We start from the raw sequence: 20948 nt of genomic DNA on the forward strand, positions 1-20948 counted from the left end.
CCTGTCACCATCATTACACGCATCAGCGCTCATTGGACTCACCTGGACTTCTTCACATTTTTGATTGCCTTCCCTATATCTGTCTGTCATCCCCGTGTCAGCATTTTTGTCATTTCCGTTTCCCCTGGCCAGACGCTGTCCTTATTCTGTTTCTGTCCGCGGTTATTAAAAGTTCACTTCCTGTACCTGCTTCTCGTTTCCAGCGTCGATCCTTAGTGCATTCGGAAAGTATTCAGATGCCTTGACTTTTCCACATTTTGTTACGTTACATCATTATTCTAAAATTGATTAAATAACAAAAAATGTCCTTATCAATCTACACACAATACCCCATAATGACTAGGCAAAAAAAAATTTTTTTTTGATTTTTTTGCAAATGTAAAATTGAAATACCTTATTTACATACAGTACCAGTCAAAAGTTTGGACACACCTACTCACTCAAGGGGGTTTCTTTGTATACTATTTTCTACGTTGTAGAAACACAACACGTATTTGTATTTATTATGGCATAGCAGCAGCTACTCTTCCTGGGGTCCAGCCAAATTAAGGCAGTTTATAAAAAATTTAAAACATTAAAATACATTCACAGATTTCACAACACACTGTGTGCCCTCAGGCCCCCACTCCACCATTACCACATATCTACAGTACTAAATCCATGTGTGTGTATGTATAGTGCGTATGTTATCGTGTGTGTGAGCCAATGTTTGTGTTGCTTCTCAGTCCCCGCTGTTCCATAAGGTATTTTTTTTATCTGTTTTTTTTTTTATATCTAATTTTACTGCTTGTGTCAGTTACTTGATGTGGGAATAGAGTTCCATGTAGTCATGGCTCTATGTAGTACTGTGTGCCTCCCATAGTCTGTTCTGGACTTGGGGACTGTGAAGAGACCTCTTGTGGCATGTCTTGTGGGGTATGTATGGGTGTCCGAGCTGTGTGCCAGTAGTTTAGACAGACAGCTCGGTGCATTCAACATGTCAATACCTCTCATAAATAAAAGTAGTGATGAAGTCAATCTCTCCTCCACTTTCAGCCAGGAGAGATTGACATGCATATTATTAATATTAGCTCTCTGTGTACATCCAAGGGCCAACAGTGCTGCCCTGTTCTGAGCCAATTGCAATTTTCCTAAGTCCTTTTTTGTGGCACCTGATCACACGACTGAGTAGTCAAGGTGCGACAAAACTAGGGTCTGTAGGACCTGCCTTGTTGATAGTGTTAAGAAGCATAGCTTTATTATAGACAGACTTCTCCCCATCTTAGCTACTACTGCATCAATATGTTCTGACCTTGACCGTTTCCAATCTAGGGTTACTCCAAGCAGTTAAGTCATCTCAACTTGCTCAATTTCCACATTATTTATTACAAGATTTAGTTGAGGTTTAGGGTTTAGTGAATGATTTTTCCCAAATACAATGCTTTTAGTTTTAGAAATATTTAGGGCTAACTTATTCCTTGCCACCCACTCTGAAACTAACTGCAGCTCTTTAAGTGTTGCAGTCATTTCAGTTGCTGCAGTAGCTGACGTGTTGAGTCATCCGCATACACTCTGGTTTTATTCAAAGTCAGTGGCATGTCGTTAGTAAAAATAAACAGCTACCCTGGGGAATTCCTGCTTCTACCTGGATTACATTTGAGAGGCTTCCATTAAAGAACACCCTCTGTGTTCTGTTAGACAAGTAACTCTTTATCCACATTAAAGCAGGGGGTGTAAAGCCGTAACGCAAGTTTTTCCAGCAGCAGACTATGATCGATATTGTCAAAAGCTGCACTGAAGTCTAACAAGACAGCCCCCACAATCATTTTATCATCAATTTCTCTCAGCCAATCATCAGTCATTTGTGTAAGTGCTGTGCTTGTTGAGTGCCCTTCCCTATAAGCATGCTGAAATTCTGTTGTCAATTTGTTTACTGTGAAATAGCATTGAATCTGGTCAAACACAATTTTTTCCAGAAGTTTACTAAGGGTTGGTAAGAGGCTGATTTGTCGGCTATTTGAGCCAGTAAAGGGGACTACAATTCTTAGGTAGGGGAATGACTAGCTTTCCTCCAGGCCTGAGGGCACACACTTTCAGGTTGGCTTAAATTGAAGATGTGGAAAAACAGTATTTTTCCATCCAGATTGTCAGACCCCGGTAGCTTGTCATTGTTGATAGACAACAATCCTTTTTTCACCTCTTCCACACTGACTTTACGGACTTCAAAAGTACAATTCTTGTCTCTCATAATTTGGTCCGATATACTTGGATGTGTATTGTCAGCGTTTTGTTGCTGGCATGTCATCCCTAAGTTTGCTTATCTTGCCAATGGAACAAGTCATTAAGTAGTTGGCAATATCAGTGGGCTTTGATGAATGAGCCATCTGATTCAATGAATCAAGGAGCCGAGTTGGCTTTTTTCCCCAAAATGTAATTTAAGGTGCCCCAAAGCTTTTTACTATCATTCTTTATATAATTTTTTTGTTTCATAGTATGGTTTATTTTTCTTTAGTTTACTCACATGATTTCATTTGCCAATCAGTTGGGCTGCCAGATTTATTTACCATACCTTTTGCCTCATCCCTCTCAACCATACAATTTTTCAATTCCTCATCAATCCAAGGGGATTTAACAGTTTTTACAGTCATTTTCTTAATGGGCATGAGCTTATTAGTAACTGGAATAAGCAATTTCAGAAATGTGTCAAGTGCAGCATCTGGTTGCTCCTCATTACACACCACAGACCAGCAAATATTCTTTACATCATCATCAACATATGAATCACTACACAACTTATTGTATGACCTCTTATATACTATATTAGGCCCAGCCTTTGGAACTTTGGTTTTCCTAGATATGGCTATTATATTGTGATCACTACATCCTATGGATTTGGATACGGCTTTAAAGCAAATTTCTGCAGCGTTAGTAAAGATGTGATCAATTCATGTTGATGATTTAAGTCCTATGCAACCTGGTAGGTTGACTGACAGTTTTTTTTTCTTCAGTGGGCAGCTTGATGATAGCTAGTCAATATTTAAATCACCCGGAAAATATATTTCATTGCGCTCTGTTGTTGCTCTTCACTCAGACATTTGTATTTATGGGGGATTAGAGTTTGGAGAGCTTGAGTCTGACGAAAATCAAGGATGTCACCTTGAAGTTGTAAGACTACAACCTCTGGAGATAAACCAGATGATGGAGGAAGGTCGGGTGTACTCTCTCAATAAGAGAATAACTGGTTAGACCGCCTGTGGTCAAGACCGAGCATGCAGATTCCGAGGGCTCTGACCCAAATCAACTCCATTCACATCATCAGTATTCACATTATTATTTGCATTGTCAGCTCCATTGTCAGAATGACCCTGTGTAATTCCCATTGACAGGTATGATATGACTGAGCACATTTTATTGGGTTGAATCCATTGTTTTAATTCCTTAACAATCCACACAATATTTGCTTTGGTTATTTCTCAATGTTTAGAGGTGCCATTTTTTTTAATGTAACGGTTTTGACTTGAGGTTGTTTGTTAGGGATGCCAGGTAGGTTGTGCCTACCAGAGAAAATATAGATTTCTCCGTTTTGTTTGTGAGGGAATAAGTCCCGTCCGGTCCGTCAAGTCTACACCAATACAAAGGACTCATTTAAAAGTCAGTATGGAAATATACTTTTCATAAACCCTTAGACGTTGGAAATAACTTCAAAACAACTGTGTTCCTTTTGCGTTGGTTGTATTACCAAAATATATGATCACAGTCAATATAAGTCACAAAACAATAACATTGGTTCACTGGTAAATGTCCCGTACCTCGGGCATAAAAACAAAAGTCCAGCCTGGGTAAAGGAGTGCAGTGAACCCAAGTGACCTCAGTCACGCAATTGTCCTTCCATAAAATAATGCATAAAACCCATCTCTTTCATACGATCAGATAGCAATAAACTCCGGTTTCACACATAACAAAGAGTATCAAATCTCAGTAGTCTTCAACTGAATACATAAACCAACACGGTATAAATCACCCAAAAACAAATCCAAAAAAGTGGTGGTCAGTCAGACAATCCAATCCGCCAACAGATCTCCAGCGGAGAAAGGTGTCGGCAATTTCCTGTATTATCCAAATGAGGAGAGTTACAAACCACACACCAGTCAGTTATACTTAATTTATCTTTAATAATATGAGCTTTACAATAGCCCTTTGACTCTCAGATCAATTCAGTGTCTATAATGAATTCTGAGAGTGCATACAGAAGAATACCAAGGTCTTTTATAGCCAAGATACACCCCTCTCAACTTACATGACGAACCACAGATCTTAGGAACAGTTCACAAAGAAAGACTTTTACTTGAGAGAGGAGTATCCCATAGCCAGATAGCATTCGCTATAAATTATTGTTCAGTTAGAGACCAAAGACGAGGTTCTAATCTCGTTCCTGGTACTTCATAGTACAAAAACATTACCTCATCCAAGGCATAACTCAATTGTCAACTCTATATACTCCCATCTCAAGTAAACCCCCTCTTGACTTCACTCCTGGACAAGCTCACTGAGGGGAGTGGCTTGCGCACAGACATTGTGGAGCCAAGTAATTGGTTCCCCCTTAATCACGCCATCCCTTCACATGGTTTAACAGATACATTCACATATGAAGACAATGTTCCATCCTGTCCTCTTCCCTTTCTGATATTCTGCATAGCACCAGAGACACGTAAAAGACAAGCCTGACCTCTCCCCTCTCTGGGCCCCAAATGACTGAGCCCCAGCTTAGAAAAAAGTGGAACTGCCAACACTATAGTCCAAAAGGATACATTCTAATGACAAGTATCTCATATAAATAAAACATCTTATTTATCTGTTACCCAACTAATTCTGATTAATCCGTCACAAAGGCCAAGGAGAACAGCTGAGACCAACGTAGATCGGTAGTCCAACAATGGACATAAGTCGATCCGATACTGGTTGATCTTGCGATACGGCTACAGTACAAACTTTTAAATACAACAAAACAAACTGGGTGTGAACGAGTTTCCAAGCTGAGTGTTGAACACTTCCTCTCTCGCCCAATATCACAACCCACTTTTGCACAGCTGATGCTGGCTATTTAATAGGGAATTAAAGCGGAAGCAACCCCATCGGCAGGAGAAGCACTGGGACGATTCAGGGCAGTCACAACATGGCTTAATCTGTCTGCGGGAAACTGGCTCGGCGTGTCTGTGTCAGAGAGTGGACAGAGTGTGTGGGTACACTGAGTTGTTTGGATGTTATTTGTCCTCTAGGTTCTGATCCTGAGAAACCATGGTCTGGTGTCTGTTGGGGAGACTGTGGAGGAAGCCTTCTACTATATCCACAACCTGGTCACTGCATGTGAGATCCAGGTAGGACACTTTCCTGACAGTTTCCCGACCGAACTCGATTTCTGTGAGAATCTGCTCCAGGGCCTTGTCTCTGCGGCTGGTCTTGATCAATGATACATCATATTGTATTATTATTAAGAGGAGGTTATACTGTTACTCTCAGGCAACATGCCAACTCTCTGAGCATTTGAAATCAAAGCACAACATATACCCAACACAATACTTCCTTCTGCATGTGACTGAATTACTTTGTGTGTGTCCAGGTGCGCACCCTAGCCAGTGCTGGAGGACCTGGTAACCTGGTGATGCTGGACCCTGCTAAGTACAAATCCCGGCCACGGTGCTCTGAGCATGTCGAGGGCTCCACACACCCAAAGTGGCTGGTCGGGGAGCAGGAGTTTGAGGCTTACATGAGGATGCTGGATAACCTGGTAGGAATTCATCTATTAGTCTTGAGAGTAATGATACCTTTTCCCTAGACTGGTCCGAGATCGGTTTGTTGTCTTGCCAACTCCTATGGTCATTGCCAAATGTTGATTGACCGTAGGAGTTGGTAAGACAGTACAAACAGATATGAGACTACCAGGGTAACATTTTCTTACAGTTGACAGGTTTTCATGTGAAATATAATTATTAATACTGTAGATTACTATCAACAATATAACAACATAAAAAAAACTCTAACTGACTATGTCTCTCTCTTTCTCTAGGGTTACAGGACAGGCTACCCTTACAGGTGCCCTGCCCTGCGAGACAAAGCTAAAAAGTTCGGCAGCGGCGTAGAGATCGCTCCCTCAGCCACGGGCTCTTCCTATGCCGAGGACAGTGACTCGGGCGCTCGCTCCCCTCTCAAGCACAGCGTTCAGAGGCAGCAGCGTGACAAGACCCGCTGGCTCAACTCGGGCCGGCCGGAAGAGGCCTACGAGGAAGGGCCCGACGGTGGCAGCCCCAAGTCGAAGACTAAGGTGTGGACGAACATTACACACGATCACGTCAAACCCTTGCTGCGGTCTCTCTCGTCCGGTGTCTGCGTGCCAAGCTGTATTACCAACTGCTTGGTCTGTGCCTACCTTATTGTTCATAGTTACAGTTCAGCTAGTTGATGACAGGGCAGCTGGTTGGCACTCTAAGGTTGGGGTGAAATGGATCCTGTGATCTACTTCTCCAGACAGCTCCAGTGTTTGGATGTATCTAACCACCCTCTCTGACCAGTATTTAACTAATTCCCATTGTGGTAGTTTTGCTCTGTTTTCCTCTCTCTGGCCAGTCCAAAGACCAGACTTTAATAACTGCTTAAGATATTTTATATATCCTGGTACCCCCTTTTCATTCCCTTAAATGCACTTCTTTGTTCCTAAATCCCTACGAACCACTCTGTTAAGCAGTTGGTCCCTCCCTCTATTCCTCATCTTAGTCCCACTCCTCCCCTTTCCTTCCTTTGTTCCCTCAGGCTTTAGGGTGCCACCCCAGCAGCCCAGCGCATGCGGTGTTGCATGAGTAGTCAGATGCATTGTAGGCGCTCTCCGGGAGGAGGAGCGACAGGGGCGTCGCATGAGCCCAGAGTGGGCGTGGCTCGATGATGTTGCTCACCAACCACTACTGTTGCTTTACAGATGTGTTCTCGTTCCTTTCTGTCTGGTGTTGTGTGTCTGATCGGTAGCTTTTATAACTGTACGCACAGGGAAGTTAGTGCCGTATTAAACTCAAGCAAAACCTCTAGGATGCATTTTACTAAAGCAAACCTCATACATTTACATTTAAGTCATTTAGCAGACGCTCTTATCCAGAGCGACTTACAAATTGGAGTGCACACGTTTTTTGTACCACAGTTGATATGAGAGTATGACAATGTATTACTAATTACTAGCTAATCTAATAGAACCATACACTAAATTAGAGATAGACAGTGTCCCCCTTTTGTAGACGCACTTCAAAGCTAGCATTCCTTTTTTATTTTGAGCATTGTTTGACCTTTGAAACTGAGGAAGTTAACCTCTATCTCTTGTAGCTGGTCCTTCAGCCAGACAGCCAATTACATCACAGTTAAAGCCACAGACAGAGTGAATAAGGCGCAAGGCCGCCCTGCTTTTGGTATCGAATTGGAATCAGAATCTCATGAGTCGTAGCCTGCCTTTTTGTGACTCGGCCCCCTCTATTCTTGAATCCCGAACCACCTCCCAAATCTCCAGGGCTGATAATATGACATTTAATTTGTGTTCCCCTGCATGAGCGAATATGTTTAGTCACATTTTTATTTTTAAACAAGACATTTAACCCGTTTTGACTTTTGAAACGATTACCTCCTCTGGGAAGTAGGAGAAAGTGTTGTGTTGTGAGACTCGGTACATAATCAGTGAGTATATCATGTTTACATGTCCATCCCATGTTTCCTAACTACATCCCAGAAGCCCTTTGCCTCTTCCTCATCTAGTTTTTGGTTTGTCACCGAACAGCTTTAACAGCCCAGCTGAAACATCTCTTAAACAGAAAAGAACCCATAGCTTATGCTACTCCAAGGCAAAATACATAGTAACATGCTTTCCAGTAAGTGCATCAAAAAAAGGTGGGAAAATATAAACATTTGCATGAAGGCTAAAAGTACTGTAGCTTCAGCGGCTGCTCGTTTTTAATCGCATCTATAAAAAATAAATTAAACAGCTCAATCTTTTTCTTTCCATCCTGGCCTGAGCTTTCCCATCGTTTCTGTTTAAACACCTCTGTCAAGAACTCCCAGAACAGTCCAGTTCATTACCTTCATGGCAGCTCCAGAGGTTTTTTTTCTACAGCTGTCGTATAAGAAAGTTGTTCAGTAGTAGATCAAAATGGCAGCCCCTTTTAACTAAATGTAAACTAAGGACCATTTAACTTGTATAAAATTCAATTATTGGGGGTAACACTAAGTTGGCGTTTTTTCCAATTAGTTATTCTGTCAGTCAGTGACTCGGTGGACGAGTGTCTCGTCTGTCGGTGTGTTTTTCTCTTTATCCATGTTGTTCTGTTACTGTGCTGTATGTTAGCCTGGGAAATGACTTGGTGATGCCCACTCTCTCACGCCTCAACCCATTGCTGCTAGCTCGCTGGTCGACATACAGTACACAGCTTCTACTGTACTGTAAGCCAGCTCCATCATCGCCTCACCTTTTCCACGTCCTCACCCCCTCCCCTTCCACGGTCTCATCTTCTTGTGATGTCTTCAGTTGCTCTTTTTTTGTGTTTTTTAGTTTTTGAAATCTACGAGTAACAGCCAGAGTATCAATGATGATGATCGTGCATCTTTTGAGGAAACATTCAATAACAGATGCCTTTTAGGGGGTTAGATAATTACATAAAAATACCAGTAACTTAATACTGAAAAGGACTGTTCAGTGTGTACTTTCTAGAACTATGAAATACAGAGCCATCCTGCCAAAAGATGTATCATCATTGGTTTACTGCTTCCAGGTGTATTTGTTATTTTTTTATAATTCCGTTAGTCATACCTTCTCAATTTTTTTCCCAGTTTGAAAAGCATGACCTATTATTATTGTCCTGAAAAAGCCTGGGTAGTCTGTATATTTAAATATTTTTGCAACCGTTTTTTCATGTTATTTTGGCAGCATCATTTTAGGCAGTTTATATGAATTGTTGCTATGGTGATTACAGTGGACGAATGAGGAAGGGATGCGACAGGCTGCAGTGGCCAATCAGTTTGTCCCGCTCAACACGAACCCCAAGGAGGTGCTGGAGATGAGGAACAAGGTAGGATATCAATTTAACATGGACTCTGTCGATTATTTCAACATGGGTTGATTTGGGTCCCAACTATCTACCCTAATACTGTAGTGTGCACTTATACACTGTTCATCATGGATTTAAAGCATTAGGTTTGTGTAAGTGTTGGCTGGAGCGATTAAAAAAATAAAAATAAAAGATTTCTCTACCATTCATGGATTCATCGGGATTTCTGTCTTTGTGTTATTCAATGCATGTCTGTGGCTCCGTATCCAACCCCTCTCTTTCTGTCTGCTACCACCCTCTAGATCCGAGAGCAGAACCTTAAGGACATCAAGACGGCAGGGCCTGAGTCCCAGGTGCTGTGTGCTGGAAGCATGGTGGACCGCTCCTTTGTCCAGGTGAGTCCCTCCTGTGCCCTGCCCCACCTCACAGCCAGATAAACCCTGCAAAAATAGCAATGTTTGTGCTGCCCTAAACGCTTACCCCTGAGTCAGACCACATTTCAAATTCTTCAGCTTGGTTTGATTGAGCTTGCCTGGGGCAATGGAACAAATAGAATAGTTGCAGAACTACAAACCCTGCGCTCAAAGCAAAGGCTAAAAAGTATTTGAATGATTTCCAATTTCCAGGATTTGAACCCAGGTCTGACTTGATCACCTCCCCGCTGACATTTAAGTTAACTTTGTTATTCTTTGACCACAGACGTTCAGTAAACCTCATGCTGCGTCACAGGCCGGGTTGTGTCCATCTCCTTTGGTTGATTTTAGATTTTCCTCCTTTTGATGACTAACCCCAACATGCTGTTAGCCTTCAGCACTGGTGGCCTTCACCACTGGTGGCCTTCAGGTCTGTCGGATTGCTTTCATATGACTTCAGAGTTGAGTTTGCATGTTGATGGTTTGCCTTCCTCTGGCGGATCCCATTCATAATTTTGTCATTGAGGTTTTGCTAGTTTCATTTGAATGATTTTTGGGAGGACTGCTGAGGCCATTGTTGGAAGTGTCTGTCTGCTGACCAATATCATGTGCATTATGTGATCAGCTTTGACTATTGAAGGTCTTTAAAAGGACTGAATTGAGAAAGAGCTGTTGGTTTTCTCTGAACCTTTTCTTCACTGTTAGTTGTAACGTTTTGGTTGTGCGTGATTTGATAGCGTTAAATCTAGAGGTAAACGCCTTGTGCATTGGGTTTGTGTCTCCGTGGTTTGACTTGCACACACTCCTGTGGTGTGTTACAATGCATGATCCAGAGCCATTTGTTTTAATCATGATCACGCTTGAGACTGCCCAATTCGCCTCCCTGAAACAAACGCTGCGTGTGTGTGACTATGCGTACTGTAACAAATGTGTGTGTTCTCGGACTGGGTTCTGCCCCCCCCCCCTCACTCAGTTTACTATTGCAGGACGCCCCTCTGTCTGACTGTACGGACACTATTGCCAGCCTCGATCTGTCAGAGGCCAATAGTCCTGCTAAGTCTTTTAGAAAGGTACTTCCTGACCTCTCACATTACCTCTCACCTCTCTTCTGTTCTTCTGTGTGATATCTGGGGCATGTTCAGTAGGCATCCGTTGTGGAACATTGCAGCTAGAAATAGAGTTGATGTGATTCCTTCAAGTCACATGTCAGAAAAGGCCAATTTATTCAACATGTTATATATTTTTATCTCAATGTTCCACAATGTTGTGCCCTGATGAATGCAGCCCTGTTCTTCATCGCCCCATACATAGGACTCCAAGGTGAGGTACAAACATTTAAGACAACTTGAATAGGCCCTATTGTCCAGACTGCTTTGAAATGCTCCATACTAGTAGTAACGTCAAGCGTTCAGGCGCCCCGTTAAATTGTGTTTTAGAGCATTTTTTTAACTCTCTGGTTAAATCAGTGAGAGAATGTCATGGTTGCAATAGTTTGTGAGTGGGCAATGTATGTACAGTTGAAGACAGAGGTTTACATGCACCTTAGCCAAATACATTTAAACTCAGTTTTTCACAATTCCTCACATTTAATCCTAGTAAAAATGCCCTGTTTTAGGTCAGTTCGGATCACCACTTTATTTTAAGAATGTGAAATGTCAAAATAATAGTAGAGAGAATGATTTACTTCAGCTTGTATTTCTTTCATCACATTCCCAGTGGGTCAGAAGTTTACATACACTCAATTAGTATTTGGTAGCATTGCCTTAAACAATTTAAACTTGGGTTACGCTTTTTCAGTTCTACCCACAAATTTTCTAAAGGATTGAGGTCAGGGCTTTGTGATGGCCACTCCAATACCTTGACTATGTTGTCCTTAAGCCATTTTGGAAGTACGCTTGGGGTCATTGTCCATTTGGAAGACCCATTTGCGACCAAGCTTTAACTTCCTGACTGATGCCTTGAGATGTTGCTTCAATATATCCACATCATTTTCCTCCCTCATGATGCCATCTATTTTGTGAAGTGCACCAGTCCCTCCTGCAGCAAAGCACCCCCACAACATGATGCTGCCACCCATGTGCTTCACAGTTGGGATGGTGTTCTTCAGCTTGCAAGCATCCCCCTTTTTGCTCCAAACATAACAATGGTCATTATGGCCAAACAGATCTATTTTTGTTTCATCAGACCAGATTACATTTCTCCAAAAAGTATGATCTTTGTCCCCATGTGTAGTTGCAAACTGTAGTCTGGCTTTTTTATGGCGGTTTTGGAGCAGTGGCTTCTTCCTTGCTGAGCGGCCTTTCAGGTTATGTTGATATAGGACTCGTTTTACTGTGGATATAAATACTTTTGTACCTGTTTCCTCCAGCATCTTCACAAGGTCCTTTGCTGTTGTTCTGGGATTGATTTGCACTTTTCACAACAAAGTACGTTCATCTCTAGGAGACAGAGTGCGTCTCCTTCCTGAGCGGTATGACGGCTGCGTGGTCCCATGGTGTTTATACTTGCATACTATTGTTTGTACAGATGAATATGGTACCTTCAGGCATTTGGAAATTGCTCCCAAGGATGAACCAGACTTGTGGAGGTCTACAATTTTTTTATGAGGTCTTGGCAGTTTTCTTTTGATTTTCCCATGATGTTAAGCAAAGAGGCACTGCGTTTGAAGGTATGCCTTGAAGTACATCCACAGGTACACCTCCAATAGGCTAATTGACATCATTTGAGTCAATCAGAAGCTTCTAAAGCCATGACATCATTTTCTGGAATTTTCCAAGCTGTTTAAAGGCACCGTCAACTTAGTGTATGTAAACTTCTGACCCACTGGAATTGTGATACAGTGAAATAATCTGTTGGAAAAATGACTTGTGTCATGCACAAAGTAGATGTCCTTACCGACTTGCCAAAACTATAGTTTGTTAACAAGAAATTTGTGGAGTGGTTGAAAAACTAGTTTTAATGACTCCAACCTAAGTGTACGTAAACTTCAGACTTCAACTGTATATCCTCTTAAATTTACATGTTGAATTATTTTGCCATATTAAAGCGCCAATATGGAACTTTTTGGGCGATCTAATCAAATTCACATAGAAATGAGAGTTAAAGATCTGTCATTCTTATTGAAAGCAAGCTTAAAAAGCAGTATTTGTTCTATGTGCGTTATTTCTATGCATCCCGTTAAGTTTCGTTTTTGCATCTTACTTTCGGTCTTGTACACCAGCTGAAAATAAAACATTTTGGGTTATGGAAAATATATTTCACAGCAGTTTAGATGGTAAAACTTGCTTGTTTTGTCACAAACTGAAATTAGGCTAACTATTAAGATTTCAGAAACCAGGAAATGGCGGCCCAATTTCTGCATATTACACCTTTTTTAAATGATTGTATATTGCGCTAATTTTCCTAATGTGGACAGTTTGTTACTACCTTACACAAGCTTGCATTTTTACCCCATAAAATGTAGTGGAATTACACATCCTTTTTACCTCAGATTGGTGATGTTTATATAAAAGTTTATAGTCATCACAATGACGAAATGTATTGCTTAAAACAGATCAATATCATTGGTTTTGTACTGTTGATTTTGTCATGGGCTGGGTTGAGCAGGACTTGCAACGCAGAGTTGAGGTGTATAATAAAAGTCGCTGGCCACACACCAATACATGGATTTGACAGTCAAACTATCACTTAAATAGCAGCTAACCATTGTCATTGTTGATATCCTATGCCGCGTCGTGATTAATTTACGTTAACTAACAGAAAAAGTGGTCTGTTCCCTTTTCCGTGATGGCAGCCTCCCGAAATCAACAACCGAAATTCCAAAATCAAAATGCAACACTTAAAAATACAAATTGTCCTCTAACCAGTGATGTATACATTATTCCCAGATTCCGTGTGATTTTTGAGCTGTTAGTTTGAACAGGACGTGCAATCCCCCCCTCTCGCGCAATTGATTTAAACGTGATATCGATATGAGAGATTGACAAATAAGTGTTGCGTTACTCTTTCCGTTTTGGCGACTCCCAAATAAAAATGCATCACTCCGAAATGTAGCATACTGTCTACTGCAGGTTGTTCTCTAATCAGTGATGTAAAAAAATATCCCCAGTTTCCATGCGTTTTTTTGTCGTTAGTTTCAACAGCACATACAACCAGATATTCCCCCCTAATTGATATTAGTGATTTTATTGGCACTTGTCAAAACAGGGGTTTTGGTGTGTGTGCAGTTTATATGGTGCTCGTATATGATTACTATTCTTTCAAAAATGATCCGCTGCCATTGTTGCAACCCCTATTACCAGTCGGTTCAACCTCTCTTTCGTATCGTCCGAGATCCCTAAAGATTGGAAAGCTGCTGCGGTCATCCCCCTCTTCAAAGGGGGGGACACTCTAGACCCAAACTGTTATAGACCTATATCCATCCTGCCCTGCCTTTCTAAAGTCTTCGAAAGCCAAGTTAATAAACAGATCACTGACCATTTGGTTTGCCTGGTTCACAAACTACTTCTCAGATAGAGTTCAGTGTGTCAAATCGGAGGGCCTATTGTCCGGACCTCTGGCAGTCTATTGGGGTACCACAGGGTTCAATTCTTGGGCCGACTCTTTTCTCTGTATATATCAATGATGTCGCTCTTGCTGCGGGTAATTCCCTGATCCACCTCTACGCAGACGACACCATTCTGTATACATCTGGCGCTTCTTTAGACACTGTGTTAACTAATCTCCAAAAGAGCGTCAATGCCATACAACACTCCTTCCATGGCCTCCAACTGCTCTTACACGCTAGTAAAACCAAATGCATGCTTTTCAACCGTTCGCTGCCCGCGCCCGCCAGCCCGACCAGCATCACTACTCTGGACGGTTCTGACTTAGAATATGTGGACAACTACAAATACCTACGTGTCTGGCTAGACTGGCCAGGTTGCAGTCGCAGTTGTAAATGAGAACTTGTCCTCAACTAGCCTACCTGGTTAAATTAAGGTGAAATCAATTTTAAAACGTTTAAAAAAGTAGAATACACAAGGTGCAAGTTCGAGATTTGGTTGTGCATCGGTAGTTTTTCTCTTGTTTTGTCAGTCATTGACAGTCACTCAGTTAGCAGTGTCAGCTAACAATTTTTTGATTTGGTGAATTTGTCTCGCCAGTTACCTAAACTTGTTGGGCACGTGCCCAGGGGCCCTGACATCCAGGGTTCCCCCATTGATTTTGTTACTCACTCTCACTCAGATCATTAACATGGCATAAGTCATGGCAAAATGTGTAGAATTGCAGGAAATTAGCTTTAAAACTGCAAAAATGTATCTCTGCCCCATGGCAAAATAAGTAGAATTGAATGACATTTGTTATAAAAATTTTTTAAAAGGGTCTCTTCCCCATGGCCGAATGCATAGAACTGCAGAAAATGTACTTTAAAACGTATATGTTTCTGTCCGCTGTCAAGATAGGGGCCACAAAAAAAGGGGGAAGCAGCGACCGCATCATTTTCAACTTAAGTTTTAGGAATATAAATTTGAACTTTCAACATTAATTTCCAATGGTATTGTACTTAACCAGGTAAAAAAGTCCAAAAACGTGGTGCAATTGATTTATTTTGAGGATATACCAGAAATCACCTAAACAGGTTTGACCTGCCAAATACTAGTATTAACATACTTTCATAAATTCTCAGTGTTGGCATTGATTTAAAAAATTATCTGACAATATTAATTTTGTGACGCACAACAGCCCTGTTTTCAGCAACAATGTGTTCCTTCCTGTCTGAACCACTAGGGAGAGCTGGTGACCGCGTCTAAGGCCATCATAGAGAAGGAGTACCAGCCCAGAGTCATCATCAACCAGAAAGGCCCCAACCCCTTCAACAAGCAGTTCGACCAGGAGCTGGAGGAATATCGCAAGGAGGTGGAACTCAAACAGAAAGGACCCGATGGTAAGACCTGTCTCCTAGATCACCTCTTGGGTCACGGTTGACCAACTCAGAGAAGAAGAAACTGCACTGTTTATTCACCATTAAACCCTCTTTTCTCCATTAACTTCTAGTAGTAGTAGTAGTAGCAGCAGTAGTAGGAGTAGCAGCAGTTCCAGATGGGAAATTGGTTTGCAGTATACAGTTTTAAGAAAGTAATGACAACTGCAGAAAGATACAGAATCACAATATATGTGGGGTATGAGGTAGTTCTTCAAAGCTCCTGGAGCCCACGACCCATCACAGAGATCCAAATTGTTGTTTTGCATCATTCATCCAGTACAGGGTGAAGGGTCCTCCACAGCCAGCACACAGCTCCATTCACCTGGGCATGGGGAGGGAGGCCTGTCCCCCTCTACCTCCCCACAGAAGCCTGCACTGAAGCCAAAGCCCCTCTGTGTCCCAGAGAAGGGACTGGAGGTCTCAGAGACCCCCTCCACGGCCACCCCTACCACCACCACCTCTTTCCCCAGTCGAGACACCCTGACACAGTCGGGGGATGGTCAGGAGAGCCCTGGGACATCCACAGGGTCGGGGCCCAAGGGCTACGGGGGAGATTCCCGCCCAGAGTCTCCTCACAAGGATTTTCACTGTGCCGTGCTGAAGGCCCTCAGGACCGCCAACACAGAACTGGCTGCCCTCACCCTCCTTGAGGCTCCAGGTACTGACTGACTGCGGGGTGATTCTGGCCTGCTCTCCGTTCTGCATTCTGACACTGGAGTCCCTTTTCTGTCTCTCCGGGGTTGATCCTGTTCCCGTCCTACCCACTACTTACCCCCTCCAGTCCTCAAACCTCGTCTGTCCTCTGCCCACTTCCTCATGATTTAAGGTTGCAAAATGTACAGGTTTTCCATAAATCCCAGGATTCCAGGAATCAGCAGGGAGGAAATCCTTGAACTGGGAAACATCCCACCAGGATTTCTGGAGAACCTTGTAATTTGGGTAAAGTTTCCAGAATTTTGCAACCCTCTCACCCCCTACCATCTGATCTGACTCAACTCTGTTTAACCAATGGAATCCAATTGCTGATCGTTGCTGTCCCGAGGAAGCCTTCCCCCAAATGAACATGAATGATCCCTTTCATCAGTCCTGGGCAAGACACTCTTCCTCGTCCTCCTGCTCCTCCTCCTAATATGGACCTGTTTTCCTTTTGGGGTTTGTGAAGGTTTCCTACTAATCATCTGATTAGCGTCTCCAATGGAAGAGGTTCCTTATCTGGGGGGAAGGTGGACTAACATGGGTCTTGTTGCCATTGTTGGGCTTTCTTACTTCTGCAGTGTCGTGTGCAATATCCTATAATAATAATCATAATGCCTGTGTTCTTTTCACCTATGTTCTGTGTGCTGTTTTTATATACTGTATGTGATGGTGTAAGGGTAGTAATGTATTACACTAATTTCTCTGGGTTGATTATGTGTGTTTTGAATGAACACTGTAACTGACAATCCTCAATCAAAATCAAGGGATGCATTGCTCTAATCTGACCAGTTGACAACCTTTTGTCTTTTCGTTTGTGAAATGGACTTTTAAATGAAGTTTGATTCGATTTCCTCCCTAGATGCGTTACCGGAGCCTGAGGAAGAGGTGAAGGGTCAGAGTCAGACCTGCACGCCCCCCAGCACCCCTGTCAGAGCAGAGGAAGGTTAGTAGGCCTAGGGGCTTCTCCTGGGCTACTACTGGGTGTGAGGCACCATGGTTAAGGGTCAAAAACAAGGGATTCAAGGGTTCCTGTCTGTTTTTCTTTGATGTGGTCTTTAACATAACTGTAGTTGCTTTTGAATGTGATGTTTAATGTGTAATAACAGGCCAAGAGGTTTGAGACTAATTGAGGTCAATTGGGGTTAATTGGGTTATATGGGACACAAACAAACCGTAAGATCATAGGGGTATACTACAAAGTAGGATCAATGAGTAAGCCAGCTATCTTGGCCAAATGTTCTGAAATAACATTTTCTTTTTTTTTTAGAAAGATGCACTTGAAATGAACATGGTCTGTCTCATTAACTCAGCAACAAAAACGCATATCTATGTTTACTTTTCTTAATGAACCAGAAAATCTATTGTTATTTCTGGTTGTTCACCAAAGTTGGCTGGCTAAATTATGGACCCTGGTTTGTAGTATACCCCTCGTGTAGTGGAAAGTTCAGTGTAATTCAGGGTTTACATTTTCGTCCCAAGGAATATCCTCTTAGATTACGATTCCTCAAGATCAACAGAGCGCTACAGATGGGCAATGTACCAAAGATAGCCATAACTTTTAGAGCGGAGGGAATTTTTCTTACATGAGATTAAGATTGAAGTGCATTGTGATCATTTAAGAAAATATTTTGTTTTATTCTCCCTCTTGGTCTTTATTACTGTTGGATTACATCTTTTAAAGTCAGCAGGAGAATGTCCAATACAGTATAATGACACCTACTGGTTGTAAAACCATCAAGTACATTATTTCCCAGACACTTCTTGCCATGGATTATACAGTAATAAAGAATGAATGCATCATGATCTATGGAGGCCTGCGAGGGACACAGTTATCCTTCCACTGATTTTCTGAAGCCAATACTGTGCTTCTTCCAGCATCTCCCAGTATAAACCATAACAAGCGTGTGCTCTGTAGGAAGTAAAGTATAGAAGGAAAGTAGAATGTGATGGCCTACTAGACCAATCACTGGTGTAATCTAATCAAAGATGGTTTAACACTTGTCTTACGTTACGTTAAATATCTTACAATACCCATTCCATTCTCCATCTTTTGGAGTCTTGTTGAGAATGGATTTTTTGCTATTTTTTAATTTCTCCTGGTGTTTCTCCTAATTTTCATTTGGATTTTTCTGTTTATAATTTTAACACTGTGGTGGCGGTGATTGACTTGCATCTATAGACGTTTGTTTCTACCTGTGCTTCTTCTTTGTGGGCTGCGTTTCTATCAGGAGATGGAAATGCTAGAGAGTACCTGTTGCCATAGTAAGTACGCATTGTTCCAACTCACCTCCGCCCCCATGGCTTGTGTTCAAACTATTAACCCCACCGTTCTCTGCATGGATTCACTCATCCGACTCTTCCTCGTTCTGTCTCTCTCTCTCTCTGTGTCTCTGTGGCCCGCTTGGGTTGAGTGTCTATTCCTCCTCACTTTGGTCCTTGACTTCCTGTTCTTTCCCTCTTATTTCCTTTTGTTGCCAGGTGCTATTTCAGAGGTCCTCCCTGTCTGAAATGACAGTATCTCTTAAATGATGAGATTGATGTTAACACCACTTCCTATACAATCTATGTTCCTAGCCAGCGACAGTGGAGAGATCTGAGATAGACCCAGCAACAAATCTCTTTTTAGGTAATCTCTTCCTTCCCGGAGTTGATCTCTTGTGAACTTAACCTTTTTGAGTTTTACATGTATTTTAAAACTATATGAAATCATAAGTTCCTGCATTAGAATTCCCATGAATAAAATACATGAAACGGGTAATGTATATTGCTATTATAATGTACGGAATGTTATGTTTTTGTTCCAGATGAGACCAACCTCTGGTGTGTATATACAGCGCTCTTGTATTTTAGTGGAGTGTGGCTGTAGTAGAATGCACGCTTTTTTGGCTTTGCTAAATGTGAGGCTTGTTTTCTGTTGGCTTAGCAGTAACATGATGAACAGCTTCCTATATCAATTGTTTAACTTATTGCTGTGTCATGTTGTGTTTATCTTCATCGATATTCAGAGGTTCTTCAGGGGTTGTATGGATAATCAGTCTGTTGTGTGTACCTGCTAGTAATATGAGTTAGAAATACGGTATATTGTCTGTGGCTTGTATGTATGGTGAGGAACTCAGACAAACAGCGGACAGTGGTTGTCTTGTGCTACATTGACTGCACAGTTTATACACAAGCATGAAGATGAACTGTACTTAATCCCACTGCACTGTATAGTTTATATGCACATGAATTTGATATATATATAGTGCATTCAGAAAGTATTCAGACCACTTGACTTTTTCCACGTTTTGTTACGTTTTCCTCATCAAACTACACACAATACCACATAATGACAAAGCGAAAACAAGTTTAGACATTTTTGCAAATATATTACAAATAAAATAGATAACTTATTTACATAAGTATTCAGACCCTTTGCTATGAGACTCGAAATTGAGCTTGGGTGCATCCTGTTTCCGTTGATCATCCTTGAGATGTTTCTACAACTTGATTGGAGACCATCTGTGGTAAATTCAATCGATTGGACATGATTTGGAAAGGCACACACCTGTCTTTGTAATGTCCCACAGATGCCAGAGCAAAAACCAGGCCATGAGGTCGAAGGAATTGTCCTCAGAGCTCAGAGACAGGATTGTGTCTCCATTCTTTAAATGGAAGAAGTTTGGAACCACCAAGACTCTTTCTAGAGCTGGCCGCCCGGCCAGACTGAGCAATCGGGGGAGAAGGGCCTTGGTCAGGGAGGTGACCAAGAACCCGATGGTCACTCTGACAGAGATCCTCTGTGGAGATGGGAGAACTTTCCAGAATTACAACCATCTCTGCAGCACTCAACCAATCAGGCCTTTTATATTAGAGTGGCCAGACGAAAGCCACTCTTCAGTAAAAGGCACATGACAGCCTGCTTGGAGTTTGCCAAAGGGGCGAAGGTTCACCTTCCAACAGGACAATGACCCTAAGCACACAGCCAAGACAACGCAGGAGCGGCTTCGGGACAAGTCTCTGAATGTCCTTGAGTAGCCCAGCCAGAGCCTGTACTTAAACTCGATCGAACATCTCTGGAGAGACCTGAAAATAGCTTTGCATCCAACCTGACAGAGATTGAGAGGATCTGCAGAGAAGAATAGGAGAAACTCCCCAAATACAGGTGTGCCAAGCTTGTAGCTTTATACCCAAGAAGACTCGAGGCTGTAATCGCTGCCAAAGGTGCTTCAACAAAGTACTGAGTAAGGGTCTGAATGCTTATGTAAATGTGATATTTCAGTTTTTTTTTTTTTTCATTTTTAATACATTTGCAAACATTTCTAAAAACCTGTTTTTGCTTTGTCATTATGGGTTATTGTGTGTAGATTGATGTTGGGGGAAAAACTATTAAATCTACTGTATAAAAGCTATAAGGGCCTTACCCTTCCCTGGATTTTATTTTAATCATTAAGTTATAGAGCTGTTGAGCTTTGCTTTGTGAAATGGTCAGCGTTCTTGTCTGAGTCTTCAATGTCAAGCTTTTGTGGTCCGAGTCTTCAATGTATAGCTAGGCGGTGGTGATGGCCAGTTGAGCTGATGGTGTTATTCTATATATGGGCATGCCGCAGCTGAGGAGCATGTTGTCTTATTGATGCCTGAAGATTCTGATCTCCAGACGTAGACTGTTTTCATGGTTGATATAGATGTGTGTTCCTGACTAGCTGGACTACAGAATAAAGACTGAATGATGGCAGAGGGAAATTGGATATATCGCTGTTGTGGATTAACCTGTAGCCCAAGTGAGAGGAATGTAAAATGGCTAATATAAATAGTTGAATAGCAGATTTTAAAAGCTGATCTCAT

General features: G+C 41.9%; 1 protein-coding gene across 20 annotated transcripts in view; it reads left to right on the forward strand.

The window, feature by feature from the left end:
- Nucleotides 1-20948, forward strand: part of LOC139543585 (alpha-adducin-like) — a 53021-nt gene that overhangs the window by 29848 nt on the left and 2225 nt on the right. Inside the window, exons 8-18 of one of the 20 annotated variants that reach the window (XM_071349812.1) lie at nucleotides 5256-5354; nucleotides 5597-5764; nucleotides 6044-6391; nucleotides 8976-9071; nucleotides 9353-9445; nucleotides 10450-10533; nucleotides 15233-15389; nucleotides 15706-16086; nucleotides 16984-17067; nucleotides 18353-18386; nucleotides 18699-18750. In XM_071349812.1, the coding sequence (XP_071205913.1) occupies nucleotides 5256-5354; nucleotides 5597-5764; nucleotides 6044-6391; nucleotides 8976-9071; nucleotides 9353-9445; nucleotides 10450-10533; nucleotides 15233-15389; nucleotides 15706-16086; nucleotides 16984-17067; nucleotides 18353-18386; nucleotides 18699-18726 (1572 nt within the window). In that variant the 3' untranslated portion in view covers nucleotides 18727-18750. Of the gene's footprint in view, nucleotides 1-5255; nucleotides 5355-5596; nucleotides 5765-6043; nucleotides 6392-8975; nucleotides 9072-9352; nucleotides 9446-10449; nucleotides 10534-15232; nucleotides 15390-15705; nucleotides 16087-16983; nucleotides 17068-18352; nucleotides 18391-18602; nucleotides 18751-20948 lie in introns of those variants that run through there. The other 19 variants (XM_071349813.1, XM_071349816.1, XM_071349815.1 and 16 more) reach the window with 19 other exon arrangements.

This window comes from Salvelinus alpinus, chromosome 18, assembly GCF_045679555.1.
Source record: "Salvelinus alpinus chromosome 18, SLU_Salpinus.1, whole genome shotgun sequence".
NCBI classification, from domain to species: Eukaryota; Metazoa; Chordata; class Actinopteri; order Salmoniformes; family Salmonidae; genus Salvelinus; species Salvelinus alpinus.